Here is a 27,869-nt window from a genome sequence, read left to right on the forward strand (position 1 = left end):
CCCAACAAGTTTGTGGCAAGGAAGCACTGAGATTTTCTCACTAGATGTGAAGGAAAGGCCTTTCTTCAAATGCAATCACCTATGTAGTCAGGGGCTATTGGAGGCCTATTGGAGAAACATGTTGTGCGTGGCAATGTGCTGGTCGACATGCATGCCAAATGTGGTGCTTGCCGGATCTCTCAAGATTCGCCTACTTATTTCCTTTTCAAAACGTGTAAGACCTACTTGTGATTGCTCTTACATCTCACATTTTCACCCTCTCCCTTTAACTCCAATCATACACATTCTTTCAAGAAAATGGTTGATTTTGTATTCGTACTTTAATCAACAACAAATTTTTTTTCTCTCTCCCCCCCCCCCCCCCCCCCCCCTTTCCCGTTTATAAGTGACAAAAGTAAAGGGATCAACGATGGAGGTTTAATCCACTGTTGATTAAATCTAATGGGACCAAAAAACTTTAGAGCTCCACTTGCGTCACACGTTGGCCCTTTGAACCCCGGACCTCCACCTCCACCTCCAAGAGCTGCACCTATTCTAGCTCGCTATAAAATCCGGCCAGTCCTGCCGCGTCAATCCGACAGCCCCAATTCCTCGCGCCGCCGATAAGGATCCCCTGCCGTCGATCCCGCGTCTCTCACCCCGTCTCTCTTGGGATAGTTTCGTACGACGCTCTCTCCCCCCATGGCGGCTCTCTTGGCCAGCACAGCAAAAGTTCTCAGGGAACCATTGGCTTCCACGTTCTATTTGCCGAAGAAGAAGCTTTTCGCATGCACGTTTTCTGCCTTGCGGACGCACGTGTCAGCTTCCCCAGATAAAGCCGTGGGCGGCCTTCCCCGATTCTTTGTCGAAAAGCTTCCCTCTTTGCAGGTACAGTACAGTTCAAAATCATGCTCAGAGCTCTGAATGTGCATAAGAAAGAAGTTTGACATTATGTTTGGATGACCCACGACCGCACAGAGATGATGAGGGACACAAAGTTTTATAAATTACAAGTCTTTCTTCCGCATGATTGATGATGACTTAGAGAGGTTGCTACATCATGGTATCTTCCCTTGGTTTTCATTGAGGAGGCAATCCTTCGCCTGAACTCTAATCCACATATAGTGTATTCTCATGATCGTTCTTTCTTGCCATTGATACCCATATATACCTTGAGTTTTATCTCGTCCTCTAAATGTCTCCTCAAGAGCATGAGCCCTCTGCATATGTATGGCATATATGTGGGTCGGCAATACGTGTCAGCGTTCATGGCTCTCGGATTCTCTGTCATGAGATAGGGCTATCTCTGCTCAAGAAGAAGTGGAAGATCTCCATCTTGTGTGTCTCTGCAAAAGCCTGCCTTTTACGGTGGGTGAGTGTTCCGATCTCTCTCGTGGCCTCTTGCTGTGTGATGATTCCCAATGCTCTCTGGTACCTAGGCGTGAATATAAAGCTCGGCACTCATCATCATACCATCTATTCTGGGGCATAGTCCCAAGGTTCGATAGGCTCTCCTCAGTGTATTCAATGAGGGAAGCTCCGTACTGCTCGTGTACGTAGAGGTGAGGCTAGTTGGGTGGTGGTCGTAACCATGGGTGTCAGGGGGTTCATGCCTAGTAGCCCATCATGTACTCTACTAGTGTATATGCAGCCATATCATGCGTGAAGTTGATCCTAGTGTGTGGTGTCTTTGGGAGAGGGGTTGATATCATTGGTGCTCTTGCCCGTGTCTTAGTATGTATGATCATCATTGATGGGTCTTGGTAGTATAGAAATGAAATGAAATGAAATGAAATGTTATATTAAATGTCTTTAAAAGGCCAAAATGACTTATGGGACTAAATTGATACAATCCTGGTGGATCTAATACAATGTCCGGGTACAAATTAAATTGAAGTAAAGTAAAAACTAAAATGAACATCGGGCGTCGGTCATTAAAGAGCATCGTCAATGTCCGCCTTTGTAAATAGTCGTACTGGACGTCTTCCATGTCGTGCTAGAATAGTTCCGATCCTCTGATGGAGCCTGCGTTAATGTCATGGTAGCCCTCGTAGATGTGGACGCCTAGCTCTCTCAAGCTCAATGGCTTTGCCAATCAATATACCTCTGGTATAGGTGGACAATGGAGTCCGCTGTGAAGCTTGCTCATCTGACTGCCGAGTCTCTCTTCTAAGGAAGTCAGTGATCTCCCTCTATGAATGTCTCCGACGGTTTAATCTCCTTAAGAGGCTCTCCGTGCCTGTGTGCAGCTCTAGAAAAACAACCCGAGGCATCTTTGGTTCTGATATCTCATGACTCTAGCTAGTGGTCCAAAGCCCTCTCTCAATAGATAGTGAAAGCAGCCTCGTATCTCATAGTGTATCTGACAATGACATATGTGATGTAACTCTTATCTCTGGCTCTTTATGACACAATTGGCAAATCCTGGCCTTTGTTGGTATTCTCCTAAATCTACCAGTCTCAATCTCTAGCTTATTCGATGATTGTGCATCTGACCAATAGCACATCGTATCCCATGGGATAAATGAGTGTCCATATAGGCAGGTCTGATCACATATCCATCCTCTTTGAGCTTGAGAAGATGCTCTCTGTAGAAAGCCTTGTGCATACCAACAAGATGTATCTCCCTGTGAGACAAGCTGTGGAGAAGACTCCAAAGCTAGGCGAGCATATCTATCTTTGGGAGATCTTAGGTAATGTGTATAAAAGAGACGGATCTGGTAAGTGCCTCTATGACCAACGGAGGAGCAGCAAGCTCTGTACGAATAATCTCGTGTAAGGTGTAGCGGAAGTGAATGTTGAACTTTGCTCAAGATGAGTGCTCCGAACTGTGCTCAAGGTTCCTTTTACTTATGGAAGGGAGAGCCTTCCGTGCCTTCAATGAGAGAGTGCAAGTGATCACAAACAAAGTGTATAAACACTGTGAATGAAGGTGCTGAGAATGAGAGATAGAGAGAGAAGAATACGACATCAGAATGTTGTCAAAACCCTCCTCCGAAGGCCTCACTCTCTATGGCGAGAGCGGTCTACTATTGATTGCACAAATCTCTACAATGCTTGGACTTGCCGACGATGTTGACGACGACGAGACGGGCTGAAATCTGAAAAAGCTAAGGCCTGAAATCTGCAAATTTTTATCTGCTGAATGTTGACTCTATGTCAGTGACGATGTCGACGACAACGATGCAACGACGACGCGCTGAAAACGCAGATGCTGAAATCTGCGTTTTCCGGGCTGAAACTGCAAATTTCGGTGGATCTGACCGTGCGGCAAGGATCTGCTGCGGGAAGGTGAGATCTACGAGGTTCGGGACTTCTACTGTGGGTTCTAACTGCTGAAAACTGAAAACGCTGGTGCTACTGCTGATTCTGTCTCGAAGATCTGCAAAAACGCTGAGATATCATGCTGACGCAAAAACGCTAGGGCTGAAAATGAGTCTTGATGCAAAAACGCTAGGGCTTTTGTTGGTTCTGCTGTCGTCGGTTATCTTGCAGATGCAAAACGCTAGGTTGATCTGTTGTTCTACTGTCGTTGGGAATCTGCAAGTGCAAAAACGCCGAGGCTGGTCTGTCTTGTTGAAAACGCTAGGTTGTTGTTGAAGAAAAACGCCATGTCTTCCTACTCCAAAAACGCTAGGTTGCTGTGGGGGGTTCTGCTGAGAAGGTGTCTATTGAATGCTGTGTTTCTCCCGCCTCTTCTGTCAGAAAGTGCTAGTGCTAGGTTTCCTTATATATTGGCTTAGTCAAATTGCCCTACCTAGTTCCCAACAAAAGTCACTTAAAACTAGTAAGTGAAAAATGTCAAAAATAGGAAAATAGGTCTATTCACTATAAAAATGCTCCTGATGGGTTCTGATGGAAATCTGATGGTCATGCTGTGTGCAACCAAAGGATATGCATCTAATCTAAGTGTCTGGACATGCACGGTCTGCGAACACTCATAAAAGTGCCAGATCACTTCCTATTCTAGACTTGACTGATTGAATTGAACCTATGTCATTAAGTAGCTTGTCCACGTACACGTAGGGTTAGATGTGCACGTGACATCTCGTGCGGTACAGAGGCCTATTCCCTAATCGTCCGGGAAATCATAGAGACTAAAGGCCTTTCCAAAAATCTCCATTTATCAATACTGCGAGCTTGGCTATCATGGTCAATTGATGGTCCCCATATCTGTACCAGAGTTACCCGGAACGCGGAACGGGAACGGCGACGGGGACCCTCGCGGAACGGGGGAACGGCCAGGGGTCCGGAACGGGAACGGCACGGAACGGGAGGCATAAAAACACCCAAATAATGCTTGAGAAGGGAATGGGTGTGAGGGGGTGCATTTTAATTTTTGAGTCCTTGTACACTAAAAAAACACCTAATGTTCATTGCAAATTTGCAAAAAACTGCCTATTTCTTCCCATTTTTGAGAGTTGGCCGTTCCGGGCCATTCCGAGGCCGTTCCGGCCGACCGTTCCGGTATCAGGTGGTCACCTGGAACGGCAAAACGTTTCGGGGCGTTCCAGCTTGGCAGAGGGGGAGGGAACGGCGTTCCGGCCTTCTAGGGCCTGCGGAACGCGTTCCCCGGTAACTATGATCTGTACCCCATAAAGCATGGCCGAAGTAACCAATGTGTCAAATAGCCAGAGCTTTGTTCGAGGATCTTGAAACTGAATCTGCGAACACATCCTCTCCATGCTCCCTAAAGCTGCATATATTCTTGTCAGTCTGGCCTCTGTTGCTCTCCTCAAGGAGAACTTTGAATCACTGAAGACCACTCCCAGGTAAGTGTATGCGTGTGTTTACTCAACCGTCTGCTCAGTGCTGACCATATGCAAAGTTCGATGTAGATCGGGTGACCCACTGTGTTCTAGTGTTGACCATAACTTTGGTCTTGCCAAGGCTCACCGACAAGCTGCTATCACTAGCAAAAGTGTGCAATGCATCCAAGTGTTGCTGCATCCCCCCTCGGTGAATCTGAGATCAACACAATATTATCTACTTACATTAGCAATGAGATCCAGGTCCCTGCTAGCTGTGCTCCTTTGTCGCCTTCCCTCTCAATGTAATCAGAAATCTCATCTACATACAAACCAAACAATGCAAGGGAGAGTGGGCATTGCTGTTTCACTATTCCCATCTGTTAGGTGCAGCGGAATGAATGTTGTATTTTCTCAAGATTAGTGATCTTTATTGCTCAAGGTTCCTTTTAGTTCTTTAGGGAAAGAGAGAGCTTTCCGTCTTGTAGAGTGCTCTGGTCACGAACAAAGGGAGTGGATATTGTGCGTGCAAGTGAATGAGACTGAGAGAAGGAGAGAGAAGAGATACGACACCCGAGAGGTTGTAAAACCCTCCTCCGAAGGCCCCACTCTCGTCGGCGAGAGTGGTCTATTCTTTGATTGCACAAAGGTGTACAGTGCGTATGCAATGGATTGATGCAATGGGACTATGCCGATGACGACGACGGTGATGACGACGACTCGATGGCTGAAATCTGAGGTCTTCTAATCGCTGATTTCGGGGACTGTTTTGGTGGCTGAAAATGACTGTTTTGGCTGCGTTTTTTGGGCTAAAGTTGGGGGAGCAATCTGCAACCTTCTTGTGGGAAATCTGCTACTGTGTCATGGCTGAAAACTGCATTCTCTAAGGCTGAAATCTGCTGATCAAAACACTGAGGCTGGAAACAAAAACGCTGAGATCTGCTCTGTTAGGCTGGTGTTTTTTTGTGGGAAAAACGCTGGCTGATATGGTGGCGTTTTTGGCAAGCAAAACGCTAGGCCTTGGGCTGAACTGCCGGGTACCATTGCGGCTTGCCACAAAGGGGAAACTGCAAGGCGATGGGAGATCTGTGAAAACGCTGAAGAAGGGGGAGGTATGGCGATGGGGGTCATGAGGGGGGGTTACTGCTGAGAAGTTGCCTGTTGAGCGGGAAGCTCCTGCTGCCTCTTGTGCCAGAAAGTGCTAACTTGGGTTTGCTTATATATTATCTTAGCAAAATTGCCCTACCTACTTTTGTTGGAAAGTCACTTAAAAATAATAAGTGAAAATAACCAATAAATAGGAAAATAGGCTAAATGCACTGGAAAATTCCCCTAACTGATGCTAATGGATTCTGATGGGAATTCCGATGATCATGCTGTGTGCAACCGGAGGATATGCATCTATGCTAAGTGACTGGGCATGCACGGTCTACGAATAGACTCACAAAAGTGCCAGATTACTGCTAATCTAGACTTGACTGGACTGACTGAACCCTGTTGTGGTATAGCTTGTCCACGGACACATAGGGTTGGGATGTGTCACGTGACATCCCCTCCTTTTCAAAGTGAGGTACTGGCACCGAACTGTATGGCATCGAGGGAGATCGCCAACAACATCCGGAATCGTGGAAGGGACTCTTCGCCGGCCCACTCGGCTGTGTGGGTCGAGCGGTACTTGAACTTCATAAAGGTCTGCAACGCTTGCTTCTTTGGGCCGCGCCGAAAGCGACACAAAGTCTTCTGAATCTCCTTTCTTGCTTCAACTTCGTCTAGAGTCCTGCTTCTTTCGTCTTCCAGAATCTCCATGGCTGGAAATTCCTGAAACCATCTCCAACACAAAACCATGAACATACCTATTCCATGTAAAGTGAAGGAAAAAAAACTTGTCTTCTCTAAAGACTGTGTATGCAATGTAGATGAACATAGAGACGGAGTGACAACCCGTTCATCAAACACATGCAAACAATGAGGTTGAATCTTTTCTGTTTGATCGAAATCAATCAACTGTGGCAAATCACAATGGAAATGCCCATGCTTGGTGCTCATACTATCATGTGCTCTTTCGGAAACTGTGTCATGCCAAGGAAGAGACATGGAATGTGACTTTCTTACATACAAACTTTTCAACTTTTCATGAAGAATCCGCATACATTCGTGCTCATCCATGAGAGAAACGTTCTCAACATACAATATGTCATGCCTAGGAAAAGGGATCACATAACGATGCTGACTAAAATACAGGAAACCGTCACGAATGAAACACTCGAACAATGCGTGCGTATCAATCATGCGAACACATAATACTTCCTGTGAGGGTTCCTTGGACCAAGGCTCGAGAGCCAAGATTGGTGCGTCCTGAATGACCAAATCGTCTTGTGGGGGTTCTGTGGACCTCAACTCGAAAGCCAAGATCGGGTCTTCGTGATTGATCGAATCTGCAACGAGGTTTGCTTCGCTAGAAAAAGCATCCACTAACACATCATCCTTGTGAACAATCACATCATCTTCATGCAATTCATCATGTTTGTCTTTTCCATCCAAATCATCTTGCAAATCATTATCATTCAAATCATCGTGCTTCTCATAATCATGCAAGTCTTGTGTGTCATGCTGTGGAGAAAAAGAGATTGAGAGAATCTCCTTATCCCGAATCCTTTCAACCTTGTCCTGCATATTAGCAATGAGAGATGGAGAAGGAGCAGTGTCCATTCCATGAAAGACAGTAGGAGAATCACTTTTGGCATTGAGAGTTAAAGTGCTAGCCTCCCAATCAACGAGAGGGTTTATTTCACGAAACCATTTCATGCCTAAAATCATATCACAATGTGAGAGGAGAAACAACAAATCTTCTAGTGAAGGCAGTCTGTTGAATTGCAAACAACACATCAAGGCACTCCTTCGTGATGAGAGCGTCCATACAAGGGCGAAAGCCAGAGACCTCGATAGGAGATCTCGGACTAACTTCGAGGCGGGCTCTCTCAACAAGAGAGGGGCTGATCACATCATGCATACTACTTGGGTTAAACAATATGACAAAATGGTGCCCCGACGTACGACCATAACATTTAATGAGTGAATCATCAATGGGAGGGTCTTGAGAAACTTTGGGCACAATCGTGTTATCATTCATTGCATTGACAGATGTAGTGGGTGCTGTGGGTTCTTTAGATTCATTCGATTCAAGCTTAGGACATGTCCTTTTATGTGACCCTTAATGTGACAATGAAAACAACGACCTTCTTTAGAATAAGTGCTTTGTTTTTCCGACGTGATGTATCCTCCTACAATTCCTTGTGCTACCTTTTCATATGGAGTAAGCTTAGGTTTAGCAATTGTGTTAGCCTTACCCTTAGATTCATTAGAAAATTTCTTTGATGAGATACTGTTGGTAGATTGGTTAGAAGAGTTATCATTCGTACCATTCTTACTGTTCTTACCGTTTTGCGGGTTCCGAGAAGTCTGCGAGGTACTTGTGGAAGTCTTGTTCTCCTTGGGCTTTCCTTTGTTATGCTTCATCTTGTGGGCGAGAGCAATTGCTACCGCTTTGTTGAGATCGATTGGATCGAGTACTTCGACATCATACTTGATATACTCGTCCAATCCGTAAAGAGATGCCTCCTTGCGCTTCGCATCCGATTTGCGTAGTTGAGTGCCGAGCTGCAAAACACGATTAGAGAAAGACATAACCGGCATACCGTTTTGCTTGAGAGCTCGCCAATCGTCCTTCAATCGTGCAAGGTACTGAGGTGGCATAAACCGCGCCTTTAGCTTGTCTTGGAAATCAGCCCAACTAAAAGAGAGAGGCGTGAAATCGTCGGTTGTCTCTAGGTGCGCGGCTAGCTGTGCCTCTTGCCATGCCTGGTACCAATTTATGGCATCACCGGCAAGGTACATAGTTGCCGTCAAAACTTTGCTATTGCCTGTTTTCTTAGTTGTCGCAAAATAAGCATTAAATTGATACAACCAAGAATGAATAACAATAGCATCCATCTTACCGTCATACTTACTGAAAGTCAACTTTTCTGTGACTGGATTGTGTGAATCCGCATCGTGGCTTGCGCCACTTGACGAACTCCCACGATCTTTGGGTGGTTCGGTCTTCGAGGCTAGGATTTGGACAATAAATTCTTGATTGCGAAGCTCCCTTTGAGCTTCACGCTCGGTCTCCTTTTTTGCTTTTCGTTCATTTCGTTCAACGCGCTCGCGTTCGAGAGCAAGTCGATTTTCGTCTTGTTGGGCGGCAAATCTTGTGTTTCTTTCGTCGCGCTCGCGGTCCTTGGCTGCTTGATCTGCGGCCATTCTTGCAATTCTGTCGTCGCGCTCACGGTCCTGAGCAAGGCGATTTTCTTCTTGTTTTGCGGCAAGAGAAAGGCGCTCGCGTTCTAAAGTTAGGCGCTTGTCTTTCTGTCTATCCATCATGGCCATCATCTGCTTCATCATTGCCTCCATAGGGTTTGGCGTAGATGGCGGTTGGAAAAATCTCCTGGTGGGGAGATCCTTCGTCGCCTCTCTCATGTTCATCACCTGAATGCGAAGTATCCATGCCGCTTCGGGTGACAACCATGCACTATGATCTTTGGTTCTTAAGTTCACGAGGAACTTGGTTCTTGAGGGTCTTGAGGTTCTTGAGTCTTGAGGGTCTTGGGGTTCTTGAGGTTTCCTTTCGCTTGCAAATCGCGTTGAGAAGGATCTTCTCTTCACCCGAGTTCTACCCTTTTCTGCGGGCGCACCCCTTGGCGGCCTTGCGCTCACACCAAGGTTTCTTTTTCCCACCTTACGTCGATGGGCCGGCCGCTATGTGCACGGTCCGCTCTCAATGAGTGAAAAGAGACACAAGGGGAGGCTGGACAAGCCCTTCTTTCTTGGGATTCCTGTCACTCTTCAACAAAACACGATTAGGAATCGCCACGCCGAAGTAAACTTGGGTTCGTGCGATCGCAACAAGCAAAAAAAATCTTGTGGTTCTTTCCTTGAGTAATGCAGAACACTTCCAAAGCTCTGATACCAATGTTAGGTGTAGCGGAATGAATGTTGTATTTTCTCAAGATTAGTGATCTTTATTGCTCAAGGTTCCTTTTAGTTCTTTAGGGAAAGAGAGAGCTTTCCGTCTTGTAGAGTGCTGTGGTCACGAACAAAGTGAGTGGATATTGTGTGTGCAAGTGAATGAGACTGAGAGGAGAGAGAAGAGATACGACACCCGAGAGGTTGTAAAACCCTCCTCCGAAGGCCCCACTCTCGTCGGCGAGAGTGGTCTATTCTTTGATTGCACAAAGGTGTACAATGCGTATGCAATGGGACTATGCCGATGACGACGACGGTGATGACGACGACTCGATGGCTGAAATCTGAGGTCTTCTAATCGCTGATTTCGGGACTGTTTCGGTGGCTGAAAATGACTGTTTTGGCTGTGTTTTTAGGGCTAAAGTTGGGGGAGCAATCTGCAACCTTCTTGGGGGAAATCTGCTACTGTGTCATGGCTGAAAACTGTGTTCTCTTCAAGGCTGAAATCTGCTGATCAAAACGCTGAGAGGCTGGAAACAAAAACGTTGAGATCTGCTCTGTTAGGCTGGCGTTTTTTTGTGGGAAAAACGCTGGCTGATATGGTGGCGTTTGTGGCAAGCAAAACGCTAGGCCTTGGGCTGAACCGCCGGGTACTATCGCCACAAAGGGGAAACTGCAAGGCGATGGGAGATCTGTGAAAACGCTGAAGAAGGGGGAGGTATGGCGATGGGGAGAAGTTGCCTGTTGAGCGGGAAGCTCCTGCTGCCTCTTCTGCCAGAAAGTGCTAACTTGGGTTTGCTTATATATTATCTTAGCAAAATTGCCCTACCTACTTTTGTTGGAAAGTCACTTAAAAATAATAAGTGAAAATAACCAATAAATAGGAAAATAGGCTAAATGCACTGGAAAATTCCCCTAACTGATGCTAATGGATTCTGATGGGAATTCTGATGATCATGCTGTGTGCAACCGGAGGATATGCATCGATGCGAAGTGACCGGAGGATATGCATCTATGCGAAGTGATTGGGCATGCACAGTCTACGAATAGAGCCACAAAAGTGCCAGATCACTGCTAATCTAGACTTGACTGAACCCTGCTGTGGTATAGCTTGTCCACGGACACATAGGGTTGGGATGTGTCACGTGACACCATCTCTTGTAGTCTTTGCAGCAGTCAAGCTGTGGGAATAGTATCAAATTGTTACGTCATCAGGATGGGCGTTTGTAATATGTTCGGTCAGTGTGAACCTTTAACGTGGCCCTTTGGCTATGAACTTTGAAGTTCTATAAATAGGACTTGAGTCTCATTTGTAAGACATTTGGTGTGATCACCACACTTGGACTCTTGGCCCTTGGTAGCTCTTCCGGCACACCGGTACTCTTCCGGCACACCGGTACTGGTTTGGGCTTGGTGGTATGGGACACTGGTCCTTGTGACAAAGGCTAGCCCGCTTGGCTGTAGGCTCTCAACTTGGGGGTGAGCCCGTATTGGCTGGCTCTATGGCTGGGAGGTGAGCTCACCTCGTGTGTCTAGGTGTGTGTTTGGCTTGCATCATGTCGTGTGGAGGATGGATCCGGCGAGGGATTCACATTGGTATCAGAGCCCCTTCATGCTCTTATGCACAACATGGCGACGTGCACAAAACCACTAGAGCTCATGGGACCGTGATGGCCCAGCCTGACAGGCTGTCCCAACTCTCGTATAGGGTGGTATGGGATGCTACTAGTGAGAGAGGAGGACAAGGGGGGCCCATGCTAGCCGGTCGTGGGAATTTTGCGAGTTCTCTTTTTGTTTCTCGTGGATTCTCGTGTGTGGAATGTTGATGGAAAGTGGGCAGTCACATGGATGCTTGGTATGTCTTCGTTTTGCGTCTCCGTTGCCATTTACTGCATGAGGGTGTCCTCGAGAGCTGCCACTCTGAGGACATGACAACCCCTCTGTATGCAATTGGTGAGAGAAATCAATGGATTTAGGAGTATGTTTTGCAGAGATGGAGAAGTGGAGAATTTTTTATTGGTCTTATGTTTGGCACGCGGTGTTTTACGATCTTGCTCACCGTCATGAGGTTTGTAACGAACCGGTGCCATTGTGAGGCATTTTTGCTTACATATTATAGTTATAATTTTATTCTGTCTGGGTGGGGCTCGTCTTAGGTCCGGATAATGGGCATTGAACCCTCCACGTGCAGCCCGTGCGCAGTAGCTCAGGCGACAGCGCTACGACCCGCTTGTCAATTTGCCCTGCGCTAAGGGTTTATTTTTTCCCTTCTACATTTAGTTGCCCATCTTTAAACCAAGAGGCTGCCCAAAAAGCTCTTTCGGTGAGTGGTTTTTTTAAAAGTGTGAGGTCTTTTATTGCCTGAACTACTTGGCCACTTGGGTGTACAACCCCTAAAGAGCTGTCCTGCCCCCTAGGGCGGTTAATCCTCCTCCGCTCTTCTATATAAAGTACGCCGCCGAGCGTGAGCGCAACATCCGTCTCGTTGAAAGCACTCTCTTGCGTGTGCAACTATTCCTCTCTCTCTCTCTCTCTCTCTCTCTCTCGCACTCTCAACACCTCTCGCTTACTGTACTATCATTCTTGGGCGTATTTCCCAAGCGGGCCTCTACTACATACTCTCGTATTCACCTACATATCTAAGTGCCATGGCATCACATGACGCTTCTCCGCACGAGAATGACGCCGCCAACATGCATCCTCCTATGGAGGAGACGCCTCTTTCTCCTCTTGAATCCACCCATGCGTGGGCTTCGTCTCGACGGTTCTTTCCCGTCCTCTGCTTCTGACACATCTCTCGTTGCTATATTGTAGAAGGAGTTAGCAGAGATGCAAAGGCAACTCGTGGAGGTGTGCTCTACGCAGGTCTCGTTTTTGCTCGTCACCATGGTTACCTTGCCTCTTCAGCTCTATCCCGACTCCTTCAAAGCGGAAATGAAAGAGTGCGAAGAGACCACTATAGACTCGTGGGTGGCGAAATGGACCGCCTTCTTCGATATGCATCGTTTTACTGACGCCCAACGTCTTGGGCAGCTTCAATTCATGCTAAAGGGGAAGGCCTACTGTTGGTGGGCTGCTTTACGACTGCAACCCACAACTAAGGTAGAGTTTCAACTGATCTTTCGTGTGCGCTTTGTGCAGGTTGACAGGATCGAATGCTTTAAGAAAATTTTCTGATGCGAAATGGGAAAGCGAACTCTGGACGCTTACTCACAGGCCTTCAAAGATCTTCTCCATAGGACGAAGACTCTTGATGACCCTACGATCATCGTGCAAATGTTGTACCTTTTCGGATTGCCGCCAGCATATCAAAATGAGGTATTAGGCAATCTGATTACTTCTATTATAATACCTTGGCGGCCTCAAGAGGTGGCTCGACGGATGGGGAGACTCCTCGCTGTGGTTCCTCCATGTCAAAATTCAAGCGCTCGAATGCTTCATCAGCTACAAGTGAGTCGTTAGACCCTCCGCGGAAGAAATCCAAGAACGATGGCAAATCAAAGGCAGCTCGTATGGAGGATTAAAAGAAAAATCGATGTTTCACCTGCCACGAGACCGGCCACTTCCGCAGCAATAAGGCGTGTCCCAAGCAAAAGAAGACGTCTACCTCCGCACCCGCGAATACGCCATGGACAATCCAATGCATGTAGCTGCCCCGATTGTCGCGTTAATAAGGCGGTATATGGCCCGCATGATCTTCTGTGCATTAAAGAGAGACCAATGGCCACACTGTGACGGTCTTATTCGACAACGGCTCTACTCATAACTTCATTTCTTCTCGTATGGTACAGGCACTTAAGCTCAACACGTCACCCGCAGGCCATTCGTATGTGGTCCGTTATGCGGAACGTAGGAGCGATCAATGGATCAAGGTTGTGCCGCGACTTGACATCCGAATCCAGCGTTACCACGAAGTCTTGGACTTCCGCATCATGGGCCTTGAACATGTAGATGTTATTTTAGGCATGCCAAGGTTTTACGATAAGACAGTTTCTCTGTCTATCGATTATGCATCGCATACAGTTTTCTTTGAGCTTGATGGTATGTACCATGTGGTCGAGGGATCTCCTTCTTTCCTGACCACTGATTGTGATGTAAATACTAAATCTGCTTTCAACTAATGAATTCAATGTGTTGTCTCATGATCTCGGTGTACAACTTGCAGTTTGTTGGGTTAAAAATTCTGTTGTTAATTTTCCATCTCATTGTCATTCTCTGCTTTCAAAAAGTGAAATTATTGCATCAAAAACTTCTGAGTGTCTATCTGATCATGATGTCACAATTAAGTGTTATTTGGATTCCGTTTTGGCTGAATTTGCGAACATGTTTTTGCCGGATTTATCAGATGGGCTTCCACCGTCTTGTAGGCCTGATCTTGATCACAAATTAGAGCTTTTTCCAGGCAGCTATCCCATCTCTCGGCAACCATATAGGTTCAACCGGAAAGAGGAGGACGAGATAGACGAGATAGCTAGGCAGCTTCAAGCCTATCTTTCAAACGGTTGTATTGAACCTAGTAAGTCTCCGTGGGGTGCTCCGGTTCTTCTTGCCAAAAAGGAGGACGGAGGGATGCGCTTTTGTGTAGATTATAAAGGTCTCAATAAGGTCACCGTCAAGAATAAGTATCCGTTACCTTGCATGGACGACCTTATGGATCGACTCTTAGACGCTCGTTATTTCACCAAGATCGATATATGTTCCGAGTATCATCAGATACAGATAGATCCACGTGATGTCCCAAAGATCGCGTTTCGTACACGATATGGACATTACTAGTTCTTGGTTTTACCCTTTGGGTTAACCAATGCTCTTGCCACTTTCCAACACATGATGAATGATCTCTTCGTCCATATTTGGGAAAGTGGGTTGTTGTGTTCATTGACGATATCTTGATTTACAGTAAAACACTCGAGAAGCATCTGCAACATCTTCGGCTCGTCTTGCGTATTTTAGGACAGGAAAAGTTGGATGCGAACCAAACCAAGTGCGGATTTTGTCGCACAGAGTTATTGTATCTGGGTCATGTCATCTCTGCGGATGGCATTCGCATTGGCTGCGAAAAGATACATTCTTCGTACGATTAGGCAAGCGAAATCCTTTTTAGGCTTTACGGGTTTCTTTTGGAAATTTATCAAAGATTATGCTTGTATTGGTGAACCCTTTACCCGTTTGTTAAAGGGTGTCCGAAGCAAAAAGCGTAGGTTAGCCCATCTATTCAATGGACCAATGAGCTCGATCAATGCTTCCAAACACTGAAGTGACTTGTTACTACTGCACCGATGTTGCAAATTGTGGATCTCAACAAACCCTTCGTGGTTGAAACGGATGCCAGTGATTGGCGTTGTCCTATATTAGGACGGGCGGCTTGTAGCATTTGAGAGTCGCAAGCTCAGAGACCTTCAGACATGTTATTTCCCACAGGAGAAGGAATTGTTGACGGTTGTCATGTGCACATCTAATCCTTTGTGCATGTGGACAAGCTATCTCAGGTCTAGGGTTCAGATCAGCTTAGGAAGTGTTTTGGCACCTTTGTGAGCGTGTGCGCAGGGCGTGCATGTTTAAGCACTTAGAGAACTACATATCCTTTGGTTGCACACAACATGATCATCAACATGACATTCAGTTCCCATCATGAGCATTTTACAGTGCATAGAACCCATTTTTTCAATTGATCCATTTTTCACTTATTATTTTTTGTTGGAAAACTAGGTAGGGCAATTTGCTAAGTATCTATAAAAGAAACCTAGTGCTAGCACTTTCTAGCAGAAGAGGCAGCAGAAGTTCGAGTAACTTGCAGTGCACCTTCTTAGCAAGACACCTAGCATTTTCAGTCAAGAGAGGCAGAACAGCCTAGCGTTTTCATCAACAGATCAAGCCTAGCGTTTTGCTACAGATTCAGCCTGGCGTTTTTCAGTTTGCAGATTTCGACGTCAGATCAGCCCAAGCACATCAGCGTTTTTAGTTTTCAGCACCTAGACACAGCAGATCCAGCCCCTAGCTTCGTAGATCTCACCCACCCGCAACAGATCCTCGCCGTATTGTTAGATTAGCTAGCGTTTTCAGATTCACCCTGCTGTCCGCAGATTTCAGCATCTGCGTTTTCAGCGCATCGTCTTGTCGTCGCCATCGCCGTCCTCGCAGACAGTGTCAGAATTCAGTAGAAGTCAACGTTTTGCAGGTTTCAGCCCGTCCTCATCCTCGTCATCATTGTCGTCGACATCGTCGGCAAGTCCGTTGCATCTAGACCATTGTACTAGATTTGTGCAATCAATAGCATAGACCTCTCTCGCCATAGAGAGGGGGGCCCTTGGAGGAGGGTTTGAGAACCGTCTGGTGTCGTATTCTTCTCTCTCTCTCTCTCTCTCTCTCTCTCTCTCTCTCTCTCAGTCTCAGCACCTTCATTCACAGTAGCATTAACTTTGTTTGTGATCATTGCACTCTCTCACTTAAGGAACGGAAGGCTCTCCCTTCTGTAAGTAAAAGGAACCCTTGAGCATAGTTCGGAGCACTCATCTTGAGCAAAATCAACATTCACTTCCGCTGCACCTTACAACGGTCATTTATGCCTTGAAGATTTGGCGCCATCACCTCTGTGGTGCCCGCTTCGTGGTCTGGACAGACCACCACTCTTTGAAATATCTCTGTGATTAGCCTGACCTCCAAGGTCGAAAGGCAAGGTGGGCAGATTTCATGCAGGAGTTTGATTTCGAGATATGCTACCACAAGGGTGCTACCAATATGGTAGTCGACGCCCTTAGTAGGATCTCTGAGGTAAATACTCTTTCATTTGCTGAAATTTCGACTGACTTCTATCTTTCTCTCAAAGGGGGTTGCCAAAATGATCGTCGCTTTGGTGCACTCTGGCAACGGGTCTGAAAAGCTATGGTTGTTCTGACGTCCCTGGGCTGGCTACAGAGAGAAAGGTAGTGGAGAAGTATTCCATTTGTAATGGATTGCTTTTCAAGCAAGGCAAACTATGTGTGCCCGTCGATGAGGATATCCGCAGGAAAACTTTGTTTGAATGTCATGATGCACCAAGTGCAGGACACCTTGGCACACACCGTACTTTGGCCTTGGTTGTGGCCGGTATTTCTATTCGCTACGCATGAGAACTTTTGTTGAAAAGTATGTACGGGAATGCGCCCAATGTCAGCTCAACAAAGCTGAACTTAAAAAACATGCTGCAGTATTACATCCTTTGTAAATTCCCGATAGCAAATGGACAAGCATTTCTATTGATTTTGTAGTTGGATTACCCCAAAGCAACCGTGGACACGATGCCATTTGGGTCGTCGTCAATCGACTCACGAAGATGACGCGATTTATCCCTACACATTCCACCATAAAGAGCCACGAGTTAGCTCAGCTCTTTGTGAAACTTTTATACAAATTGTATGGTTTGCCCGACGAAATTGTCAGTGATCGTGATTCAAAATTCACAGGCAATTTTTGGCAAACGGTCTTCCAAAAATTGGAGACTCGTCTATGCATGTCGTCTCCGATCATCCTAAAATTGATGGACAGTCCGAACACACAAATCAAATTATGGAGGACATGCTACGAGCATATCTCTCGACGTCAATCTGATTGGGAATGTTATCTCCCACAGATTGAGTTTGCTTATAGCAGTACAAAGCACTTGGCTATTGGCTATAGCGCGTTTATGCTTATGTACGATATGAGCTGAAACCACCAATCGCCACCGGATTCAAGGGGATCAAGATGCGATCGGTAACTGATTTCTTACACAATATGCAGGAAATGCTCCAGGAAGTGCCACTTTTTACGCTAATCAGCATCGACAACCCTGCGAACTCCAGGCGGGCATACCTTAGGGTACCGTAGGATTCAAAAACGATTTGAACGAGTCAATGCTCAAAATTATCTTCTCACTGTTGTGGTCTGTTTCAGATCACAAAGAAGATAAGTGGAGTTTCTTACAAGCTGGGCATTGCTGCTCATCCTGTGTTCCACGTGAGTCGCCTGAAAGAACGGTTGGGGCAGGATCACTGAGTGATTCCTCTTGAGACAATCTCGAACTTGCAAGATACCACCCGTTATATTTCAGTTAAACCCGAATCTGTCCTTGATCAAAGGGTCCGCAAGTCTCGCAAGTCTTCATACCTCGAATATTTGATGAAGTGGAAGCATCGTTGTGAATCCTTCGTCTGAAGATGAGCAAAGACATCTCGCCAAAATTGGCCAGTGAATTTAGTATCTCGATCACTAACGAGACTGTACAGCTTATAAAGCTGATCGACAAATAAAACCGCCAACTCATGGCTTTTTACTGTCGACTTCGTTGGTATAAACTTTGCCATTTTTGTGAGTCTATCGACCACAACCCAAATAGCGTCATTGCCCCGACTAGTATTAGGCAAACCAACGATGAAGTCCATGGAAATACTCTGCCACTTGGCATCTGGGATTTCCAATGGATGTAACAGGTCAGCTTTCCTAAGGCGCTCTGCCTTATTGACCTGACAGTGAGCGCATCTCTTCACATAGCTCTCTATGTAAGAGCGCATTCTTGGCCAATAGAAATATTGCTTGACCAAAGCCAAAGTTCTTTGGATGCCTGGGTGCCCAGCGCTAGGAACATCGTGGCATTCACACAAAATCCTTTGTCGAATCTCATCGATTTCCGGCACGGAGACTTTACCATTTCTGAACAATAGTCCATCTCTAATGGAATATTGTCGCTGTCTCGTCTCTCCAGCACGACTCACTTGGGTCTCCGGACCACCCAAGCCTGTATGCGAGTCATGCCCCACTTCGACCTCGTTCCATATCTTGCCAAAATGGCCATCGGAACGACATAGCCCTTGGAGAGAGAGATAGAAATTCGTCGAGATTTCAGCCATAGACAAGGCATTGACCTCAGGAATCCTGCTGAGCGCATCGGCAACTCGATTGCTGGATCCTTTTCTATAAAGGATCTCAAAGTCAAACTCTTGCATAAGCTCAACCCATCTAGCCTTTCGGCCTCTGAGATCACCTTGATCATAGATATAGCGCAAGGAATGATGATCTGTCCATGCAACAAACGTAGAGCCATACAAGTAGTGCCGCCATTTCCTCAGGGCGTGGACTACGGCGTAAAGCTCCTTCTCGTACGTTGGATAACGCATCTCAGCGTCAGAAAGCTTCTTACTTTCAAACGCAACAGGACGTCCATCCTGGTATAATGCCGCACTAATAGCATAATCGCTAGCATCCGTTTCAACCACAAATGGTTTGCTAGGATCGACAATGTGCAATATTGGCGCAGTAGTCACCAAGTGCTTTAGTGTCCGAAAGCTCTCGTCGAGACGCTCATTCCAAACAAGAAGGGGATTACCTTTACGACGAGGACCCGAAGTCTTTGGCCCTTTCACCCCTCCTTTTAAAAGTTGCGTATGCGGAGCAGCAACTTTAGAGTAATCCTTGATAAACTTGCGAAAGAATCCAGTAAAGCCTAAAAAGGACTTTACTTGTCGTACATTCTTCAGAATAGGCCAATTTCGCACTTTTTCCAATTTTTCAGGGTCGACGCGAATTCCATCGCGAGTAATGATGTGACCCAAGTACATAAGCTCTTTTTTAAAGAATTCACACTTCGAAGCCTTAGCGTAAAGCTTCTCAGTTCTCAGTACTTCGAGAATAGTGCGTATATGCACTAGGTGCTCAGACAAACTTCGGCTGTAGATCAAGATATCATCGAGAAATACAACAACGAAGTTGCCTAAAAATGGTCTCAACAGATCATTCATCTTCTGCTGAAACGTAGCCGGAGCATTGGTCACACCAATAGGCAAGACCAAAAACTCGTAGTGACCATAACACGTATGGAAGCCTGTCTTAGGAATATCTTCCAGTTTGATCCGTATCTGATGATTAGCTTGATCGGAGGTCTATCTTCGTAAAATACAACGCTCCATGGAGCGGATCTATCAGATCGTCCATGCGCGGGAGCCGATACTTGTTCTTGACAGTGAGTTTATTCAACCCCTTGTAATCCACGCAGAAGCGCATAGTGTTATCTTTCTTTCGAGAAAGTAGCACCGGCGCTCCCCACGGGGATTTGCTAGGCCGAACAAAACCCCTGTCGAGATAATCCTTTAGCTGTCGTTGAATCTCGTCCTCCTCGGTTTTACTAAACCGATAGGGTTGCTTTGAGAAGGGCTGACTGCCAGCCACCAACTCAATGCCATGATCTACTCCTCTCGAAGGCGGCAAGCCTGGAGGTAGATCATCAGGAAAAACATCCTTGAAATCAGTCATGATTTCGTGGATAAGGTTGGATTCGTCGGAATCCGCAAGTTCAACAGAAGAACATGAAATATTTTTACGAAATTCAGTGACAAAAGTACCAAGCACTAATGAATCAAACCAAGCAGATGGTACACATTGATAAAAGTCAACATCAGAAGAATTTATTTCTTCATACATTTCCAAAGCAGTAACAACTGGTATTGCAAAACCGTTATTTACAGACTTCTGATTACAAAGCGACACAGATACATGAGGCATGTTCTGTTTAACAAAACAAGAGAGTGATGTACATAGTCTATATACAATGAGTCTTGTTTATCATAAAACCATGGAATTCCCAAAATAACATCTGCTCTATCCAGGCGCATGATGTGGAAATCCAGGTTCTCTTTGTAATCAGCCAGCTCGAGCGACAAGTCTAGACCCATCCGATTCCATACATCCGTATCCACGCCACGAGCCATCTTCACGCGATACTCATGGTCATCGTCCTGCGTCCGCAGGTTCAGTTTCTGCACCAATTTTGCATCCACAAAATTGTGTGAGCTTCCATTATCAAGGAGTACGGTCACGTCGTGACCATTGATCTTCTCGCGGAAACGGAGAAGATCGTGCTTACCAAACACTTTGGTACTAAAAGTACAATTAGTGCATGAACTGTGCGCTAAATGATGGATTTCAACTTGAACAACATCAGAGTTACCAGAGATCTCGTGAATTTGAACCGAAGGACGGCCTTGCGGTTTTTGCGTCTTTTTCTTCTTAGGGCAATCCTTGATTTGGTGACCCGTCTGGCCACATCCGAAGCAAGCCCCCTTCTTCACTGCATCAGCAACTGAAGCGTTTCTGGCTTTTTTCTTTTCTTGAGAAGATCTCGGCCGTGATTTGGACTTATGTTGGAATCGGGGTCGCTTCCTCGAAGCACCCTCAACGGATTGATGGTGCGCAATTCTTTTCTTCTCATAATTCGCTCTATTTATCAAATGGAACGTCTTGGCCTTTGCCACTGCATCCTCGACGTCAGTCGGGGCTTTATCCTTGATGAAGGCCCAACGGTAATTTTCATGTAACCCCAGTAAGTACATGTGCACGGCGTGCGTAGAATCCACCTTGCAGAAGGTGAGCGCCTCTTTGAAAGCTGTCGTATATTTATCAAAAGACAGAGTTTTCATCGAAAGACTCTGCAGATTGGCATAGGCTTTCAAAGGGTCCATTTTAGCGAAATCCTTCTTGAATTTCACACAAAAATCAGCCCACGTCGTAGGCTTTTCTGTCATGTCACGCCACCAGGTAAGCGCCTTACTGCGCAGATAAAGAGGAATCGTTTGAATCCTCCGTTCATCATGCTCCCCATGGAGATCAAAGTATGTGGTCCACTGGTGCAGCCAGTTATTTACAGCCAATTCCGTACACTCCTTCTCTTCACCTGAGAAATTTGTAGTTTTGTACGGAATTGTAGCAGTCGGACCACCTTGCGAACGCCCAAAAGCAGCAATCTGCATCCGCAAATGCTGGAGATGGGTTTTGCCCTCGGAAATATGTGCAGTCGTCGACTGAGCCATATTTTCAAGAGTAGAGAGGCGGGAATTGAGCCCCTGCACGACCCCTTCGAGAGAGGCCAGGCGAATGTTCGTATGAACGTTCGCGTTTTCCAGAGTAGTAACACGCTGGTCGAAGCTGTGGAAAGTAGTTGTAATCCATGTGTAGAGAGCATGCGTGAATGGGATTTGGATGTTACCTGGCGCGTCGTTACGTTGCACATCAGAGCTGGAGGAATCCATGGCGAAGTACGTGAAAAACTGGAATTTTCACGAGAAACCGAGCTTTTTTTGCACTTTTCGATCGCGAAAAAGTGAAGTTCGATGAGCTGCACGCGTCGACGTGAGCGTCTGAACGCGAGCAGGTGATGGCTGGAGCGCGGGAGCGCGAGCAGGTGATGGAGAGGAGCAGCAGAGAGAAGTAGAGAGCTCAAAAATGAGTTTCTCTGCAAAGTTTGAAGTCTCTGTGTAAGTGTGTTTTTTTAATAACTCAGGTTTCAGACCATAGCTTAAAAAAACTCAAAAAGTCCTGGCCATACTTAAAATAAAAGGGACATTTAAATAAACTCTCTTGTGGGTTAAAAAAACCAACGCAGAGTAGCCAACGAAACCCAAAAAAAAATCACACGCACGTACAGAGAGCAGATGACGCGTGGAGGCTCACTCGAAGGGAAATTGGGCACACTCATGCCTTGCGCCCACCCGTGGCCAGCACGCGCAAATCAAAGGTAGCGCTGAGTTTTTTGCCACGCTAGAGTCCACGCTGGTGACTCCTCTACATGCGACCTGCAGAGAGCGAGCTCCCTTGCGCTGATGAGTCTCTCTCTCTCTCTCTCTCTCTCTCTTCTCCAACAGAGAGAGCATGGCCCCGCTGAAATTCACTGCACCAGGATAAATCAAGCAATTAATTCCCTGTTTTTCATGCAAAAGCAGCAAAAATTCAGCAGCTCGACCAGTGGAAATTGCTGTTTTTAAATAAAAAACCAGCAACTGTAAAGAAAAATCTGCTTTCCGTTGGAAAGTCAGTAAAAAATCAGCAACGCATCACCTGCACACAAGCTTATGAGAAGAAAATAATTGATCAAACAATTAATTCATCAAAAATTACATAAAACAGTGATTATCCGACTCAAACTTATCCGTAGGTGTGCACACAGTCCCTAGTGTAGCCAAGCCGGCTCTGATACCATGAAACGTACGTGGAGATAGGATCTCCCGGCCACACGGACCACCTACAGATGCGCGTCGGACGAACCTCCCGACCATAGCCACCATCCGGCAGGTCCCCCCTGTTGGGGCCAGCGTCCGAGGACGTAGGCGTGCACTTGTAAGACCGGGCGTCCCATACCACCGGGCCTCACCTCCTCGAGGTGACCTCGCGCACTCCTAGCCTCGCGGGCTAACCACTGGCACTCTGCCAATGGGCGTCGATAACTACAAATGAGGCCTTGGCCTCCCTTTTATAATAATGGCCGGCCACACTGGTTGTGTTCACACTACGTCCACCCGAACACTGGACGCCCATCCCGACGGCATCTGGGCTAGATTCCCTCTCCTGTGAACAGGACATAACATCTGCCATTTAGTGCTAACTTGGGTTTGCTAATATACAAACTTAGCAAAATTGCCCTACCTACTTTTGTTGGAAAGTCACTTAAAAATAATAAGTGAAAATACCAAAAATAGGAACAATAGGCTAAAATCACTGGTAAAATCCCTTGACTGAATCTGATGGATTCTGAAGGGAATACTGATAATCATGCTGTGTGTAACCAGAGGATATGCATCTACTGCTAAGTGACTGGGCATGCATGGTCTACGAATAGACTCACAAAAGTGCCATATCACTTCTAAATCTAGACTGACTGGGTTGAACTGAACCCTGATCATGTTGTAGCTTGTCCACGGACACATAGGGTTGGATGTGTCACGTGACATCCCCTCCTTTTCAAAGTGAGGTACTGGTACCGAACTGTATGGCGTCGAGGGAGATCGCCAAAAGCATCCGGACTCGTGGAAGGGACTCTTCGTCGGCCCACTCTGATGTGTAGGTCGTGTGGTACTTGAACTGCATAAAGGTCTGCAATGCTTGCTTCTTTGGGCCGCGTCGAAAGCGACACAAAGTCTTCTGTGGCTCCTTCAATGCTTCAACTTCGTCTAGAGTCATGCTTCTTCTTCAAGAATCTCCATTGCTGAAAATTCTTGAAACCATTTCCAACACAAAAACATGAACATATCCATTCCATGTAAAGTGAGTGGAAAAAATCTTGTCTTCCTGAAAGACTGTGCATGCAATGTAGATGAACAAATAGACAGAGTGACAAACCGTTCATCAAACAAATGCAAACAATGAGATCGAATCTTTCTCTTATGATCAAAATCAATCAACTGTGGCAATTCACAACGAAAATGCCCATGCTTGGTGCTCATACTTTCATGGGCTCGTTCGGAAACTGTGTCATGCCAAGGAAGAGACATGGAATGTGACTTCCTTACATACATACTTTTCAGCTTTTCTTGAAAAATCCGCATACATTCGTGCTCATCCATGAGAGAAATGTGCTCAACATACAATATGTCATGCCTAGAAAAAGGGATCACATAAGAATGCTGACTAAAATACAGGAAACGATCACGAATGAAACACTCGAACAATGCGTGCGTATCAATCATGCGAACACATAATACTTCCTGTGAGGGTTCTTTGGACCTAGGCTTGAGAGCCAAGATCGGTTCTTCCTGAATGATCGAATGGTCTTGTGGGGGTTCTTTAGACCTCGACTCGAAAGCCAAGATCGATTCTTCGTGATTGATCGAATCTACAACGAGGTTAGCGTCGCTAGAAAAAGCATCCACTAGCACATCATCCTGGTGAACAATAACATCTTCTTCATGCAACTCATCATGCTTGTGAGAAATCACATCTTGATCATGCAAATCATTATGCTTGTGAGAAATCACATCTTGATCATGCAAATCATCATGCTTATCTTTGCCATCCAAACCATCATGAAAATCATTATCATTTAAATCATCATGCTTCTCATAATCATGCAAATCCCGTGTATCATGCTTTGGAGAAGAAGAGACTGAGAGAGTCTCCTTTTCCCGATCCTGTTGCATCTGTGCTTGTATTCGAGAAAAGAGTCGCAACATCTCTTGCCTTATTGCTTTGTTCTCGCGATCTATGGCTCCCATTCTTTCTGTGTAGTTACGCTCTATGGCTGCCATTCTTTCTTTGTGTTCACGCTCTATTTCTGCTTTTCTTTCTTGGTCGAACTCCTCCATAGGAGTTAGTGCAATCCTTGTCGTAGATGGGAAAGGGGGAGGGTCGGAAAAACCTCTTGGTGGGAAAAATTCTTCTTCGCCTCTCTCATGCTCATCACCTCCAAGCAAAGTATCCATTCCGCTTCGAGTGATGACCATTCTGAAGTCGTGGGTTCTTGTGGTCTTGGGTTCTTAAGTTCACGAGGAACTTGGGTTCTTGAGGGTCTTGAGGTTTTCTTTTGCTTGCAAATCGTGTGTGAGAAGGATCTTCTCTTCACCCAGTTCTACTCCTTTCTGCGGGCGCACCCCTTGGCGGCCTTGCGCTCACACCAAGGTTTCTTTTTCCCACCTCACGTCGATTGGCCGGCCGCTAAGTGCACGGTCCGCTCTCAATGAGTGAAAAGAGACACAAGGGGAGGCTCGACAAGCCCTTCTTTCTTGGGATTCCTGTCACTCTTCAACAAAACACGATTAGGAATCGACATGCCCAAGCGAACTTGGGTTCGCGCGACCTCAACAAGCAAAAAAAATTCTTGTGGTTCTTGTGGTTCCTTCCTTGAGTGATACAGAACACTGCCAAAGCTCTGATACCAATGTTAGGTGCAGCGGAATGATTGTTTGCGCTTTGCTCAAGCCTCAAGATGAGTGCTCAGAACTCTGCTCAAGGTTCCTTTTAGTTCTTATGGAAGGGAGAGCCTTCCATTCTTAATGGAAAGTGCTATGATCACAATAAAGTGAATGGACACTGTGTGTGCAAGTGTATGAGACTAAGAGATAGAGAGAGAAGAGAGATACGACACCAGAGACGTTGTAAAACCCTCCTCCGAAGGCCCACTCTCGTCGGTGAGAGTGGTCTACTTATTGATTGCACAAAGTGGTACAATGACGATGCAATGGACTGATGCAATTTGGGACTATGCCGATGACGACGACGACGACGACTGTAGGGCTGAAATCTGTGGTCTTCTAACTGCTGAAATTCGGAACTGTTTCGGTGGCTGAAAATGACTGTTTTGGCTGCATTTTCGAGGGCTGAAAATGGGGGTATCTGCAATGCTTCTAGGGCTGAATGGTCTGCTGTCCAATAGGCTGAAAACGCTGCTGTTCTGATGCGGAATGACTGAAAACCAAAAACGCTGATTTGCTTCTGCTGAGGATTGGCTGAAAACCAAAAACGCTACCTGCTTGCTGAGCATTAGTAAAAACGCTATGCTTGTTCTGGGTTTGCTACTGATGAAATCCAAAAACACTAATGCATTTGGGTACTGCTGCTAGCGATCTGCAAACGCCAGGGCTTGGAGGGCTTCCGGCGATGATGCAAACTGAAAACGCTGGCTGATGTGTATGGCGAGGATGGAGACCCAAAAAACGCCAATGGTCCTGTTGGGGTTCTGCTGAGAAGGTGCCTGTTGAGCATGTGCTCCTGCTGCCTCTTCTGCCATTTAGTGCTAACTTGGGTTTGCTTATATACAAACTTAGCAAAATTGCCCTACCTACTTTTGTTGGAAAGTCACTTAAAAATAATAAGTGAAAATACAAAAAATAGGAAAAATAGGCTAAAATCACTGGAAAATTCCTCTGACTGAATCTGATGGATTCTGAAGGGAATACTGATGATCATGCTGTGTGCAACCAGAGGATATGCATCTACTGCTAAGTGACTGGGCATGCACGGTCTACGAATAGACTCACAAAAGTGCCAGATCACTTCTAAATCTAGACTGACTGGACTGAACTAAACCTTGATCATGCTGTAGCTTGTCCACGGACACAGAGGGTTGGATGTGTCACGTGACAAATGGACACAAACAAAGTGAACACTGTGAATGAAGGTGCATGAGACTGAGAGATAGAGAGAGAAGAATACGACACCGGAAAAGTTGTCAAACCCTCCTTTGAAGGTCCCACTCTCTATGGTGAGAGCGGTCTACTGTTGATTGCACAAATCTCTACAATGCTTTGGACTTGCCGACGATGTTGACGATGATGAGGACGACGACAAGACGGGCTGAAATCTGAAAACGCTAATGGCTGAAATCTGCAAATCTTGTATCTGCTGAATTCTGACGAAGATGCGACGACGACGCGCTAAAAATGCAGATGCTGAAATCTGCGTTTTCCGGGCTGAATCTGCGAACTACGCTGGATCTGACTGTGCGACGAGGATCTGCTGCGGGAAGGTGAGGTTTGGTACTTCTACTGCGTGATTCAACTGTTGAAAACTGAAAACGCTGGTGTTACTGCTGATTTTGTCGCGATGCAATTAAACAACGCTGGGGCTGATCTACAAACCAAAAACGCTAGGGCTGAAAACTGTCTGTTGCGGGAAATCTGCTAACGCTAGGGCTGATCTGTTGTGTTGCTGTGGAATCTGCTAACGCTAGGGCTGATCTGCTGCTGCAAGCTGGTAACGCTAGGCTGATCTGTCTTTTGCTGTTGCCGGGCTGATCTCGTCCAAAAACGCTAGCTTCCTTGCTGTGGTGCAAAAACGCTAGAGCATATTGGGGGTCTTGTTGAGAAGTTGCCTGTTGAGCAAGTGCTCCTGTTGCCTCTTCTGCCAGAAATTGCTAGCGCTAGGTTTCTTATGTACTTGCCAAGTCAAATTGTCCTACCCAGTTCCCAACAAAAGTCACTTAAAAATAATAAGTGAAAAATGATCAAAATAGGGAAAATAGGTCTATGCACTGTAAAAATGCTCCTGATGGAAATCTGATGATCATGCTGCGTGCAACCAGAGGATATGCATCTAATCTAAGTGCCTGGACATGCACGGTCTACGAACAAACTCACAAAAGTGCCAGAACACTTCTTATTCTAGACTGATTGAACTGGAGTGAACCCTTGTCATGAAGTAGCTTGTCCACGTGCACATAGGGTTAGATGTGTCACGTGACATCCCCTCCTTTTCAAAGTGAGGTACTGGTACCGAATTGTATGGTGTCGAGGGAGATCGCCAACAACGTTTGGAATCTTGGAAAGGACTCTTTGCCGGCCCACTCTGATACGTGGGTCATGCGATACTTGAACTTCATAAAGGTCTGCAACGCTTGCTTCTTTGGGCCGCGCGGAAAGCGCGACAAAG

At 46.1% G+C, this 27,869-nt stretch overlaps 1 protein-coding gene across 1 annotated transcript in view; it reads left to right on the forward strand.

The window, feature by feature from the left end:
- The first annotated feature begins 551 nt into the window (after window positions 1-551).
- The window catches only part of LOC147426684 (methyltransferase), a 62,432-nt gene continuing 35,114 nt past the window's right edge, over window positions 552-27,869 (forward strand). The window contains exon 1 of the mRNA XM_086498531.1: window positions 552-867. Within this exon, the coding sequence (XP_086354657.1) occupies window positions 682-867 (186 nt within the window). The 5' untranslated portion in view covers window positions 552-681. The remainder of the gene's footprint in view (window positions 868-27,869) is intronic.

Source organism: Adiantum capillus-veneris, chromosome 24 (genome assembly GCF_014529385.1).
Source record: "Adiantum capillus-veneris isolate H3 chromosome 24, ASM1452938v2, whole genome shotgun sequence".
Classification (NCBI taxonomy): domain Eukaryota; kingdom Viridiplantae; phylum Streptophyta; class Polypodiopsida; order Polypodiales; family Pteridaceae; genus Adiantum; species Adiantum capillus-veneris.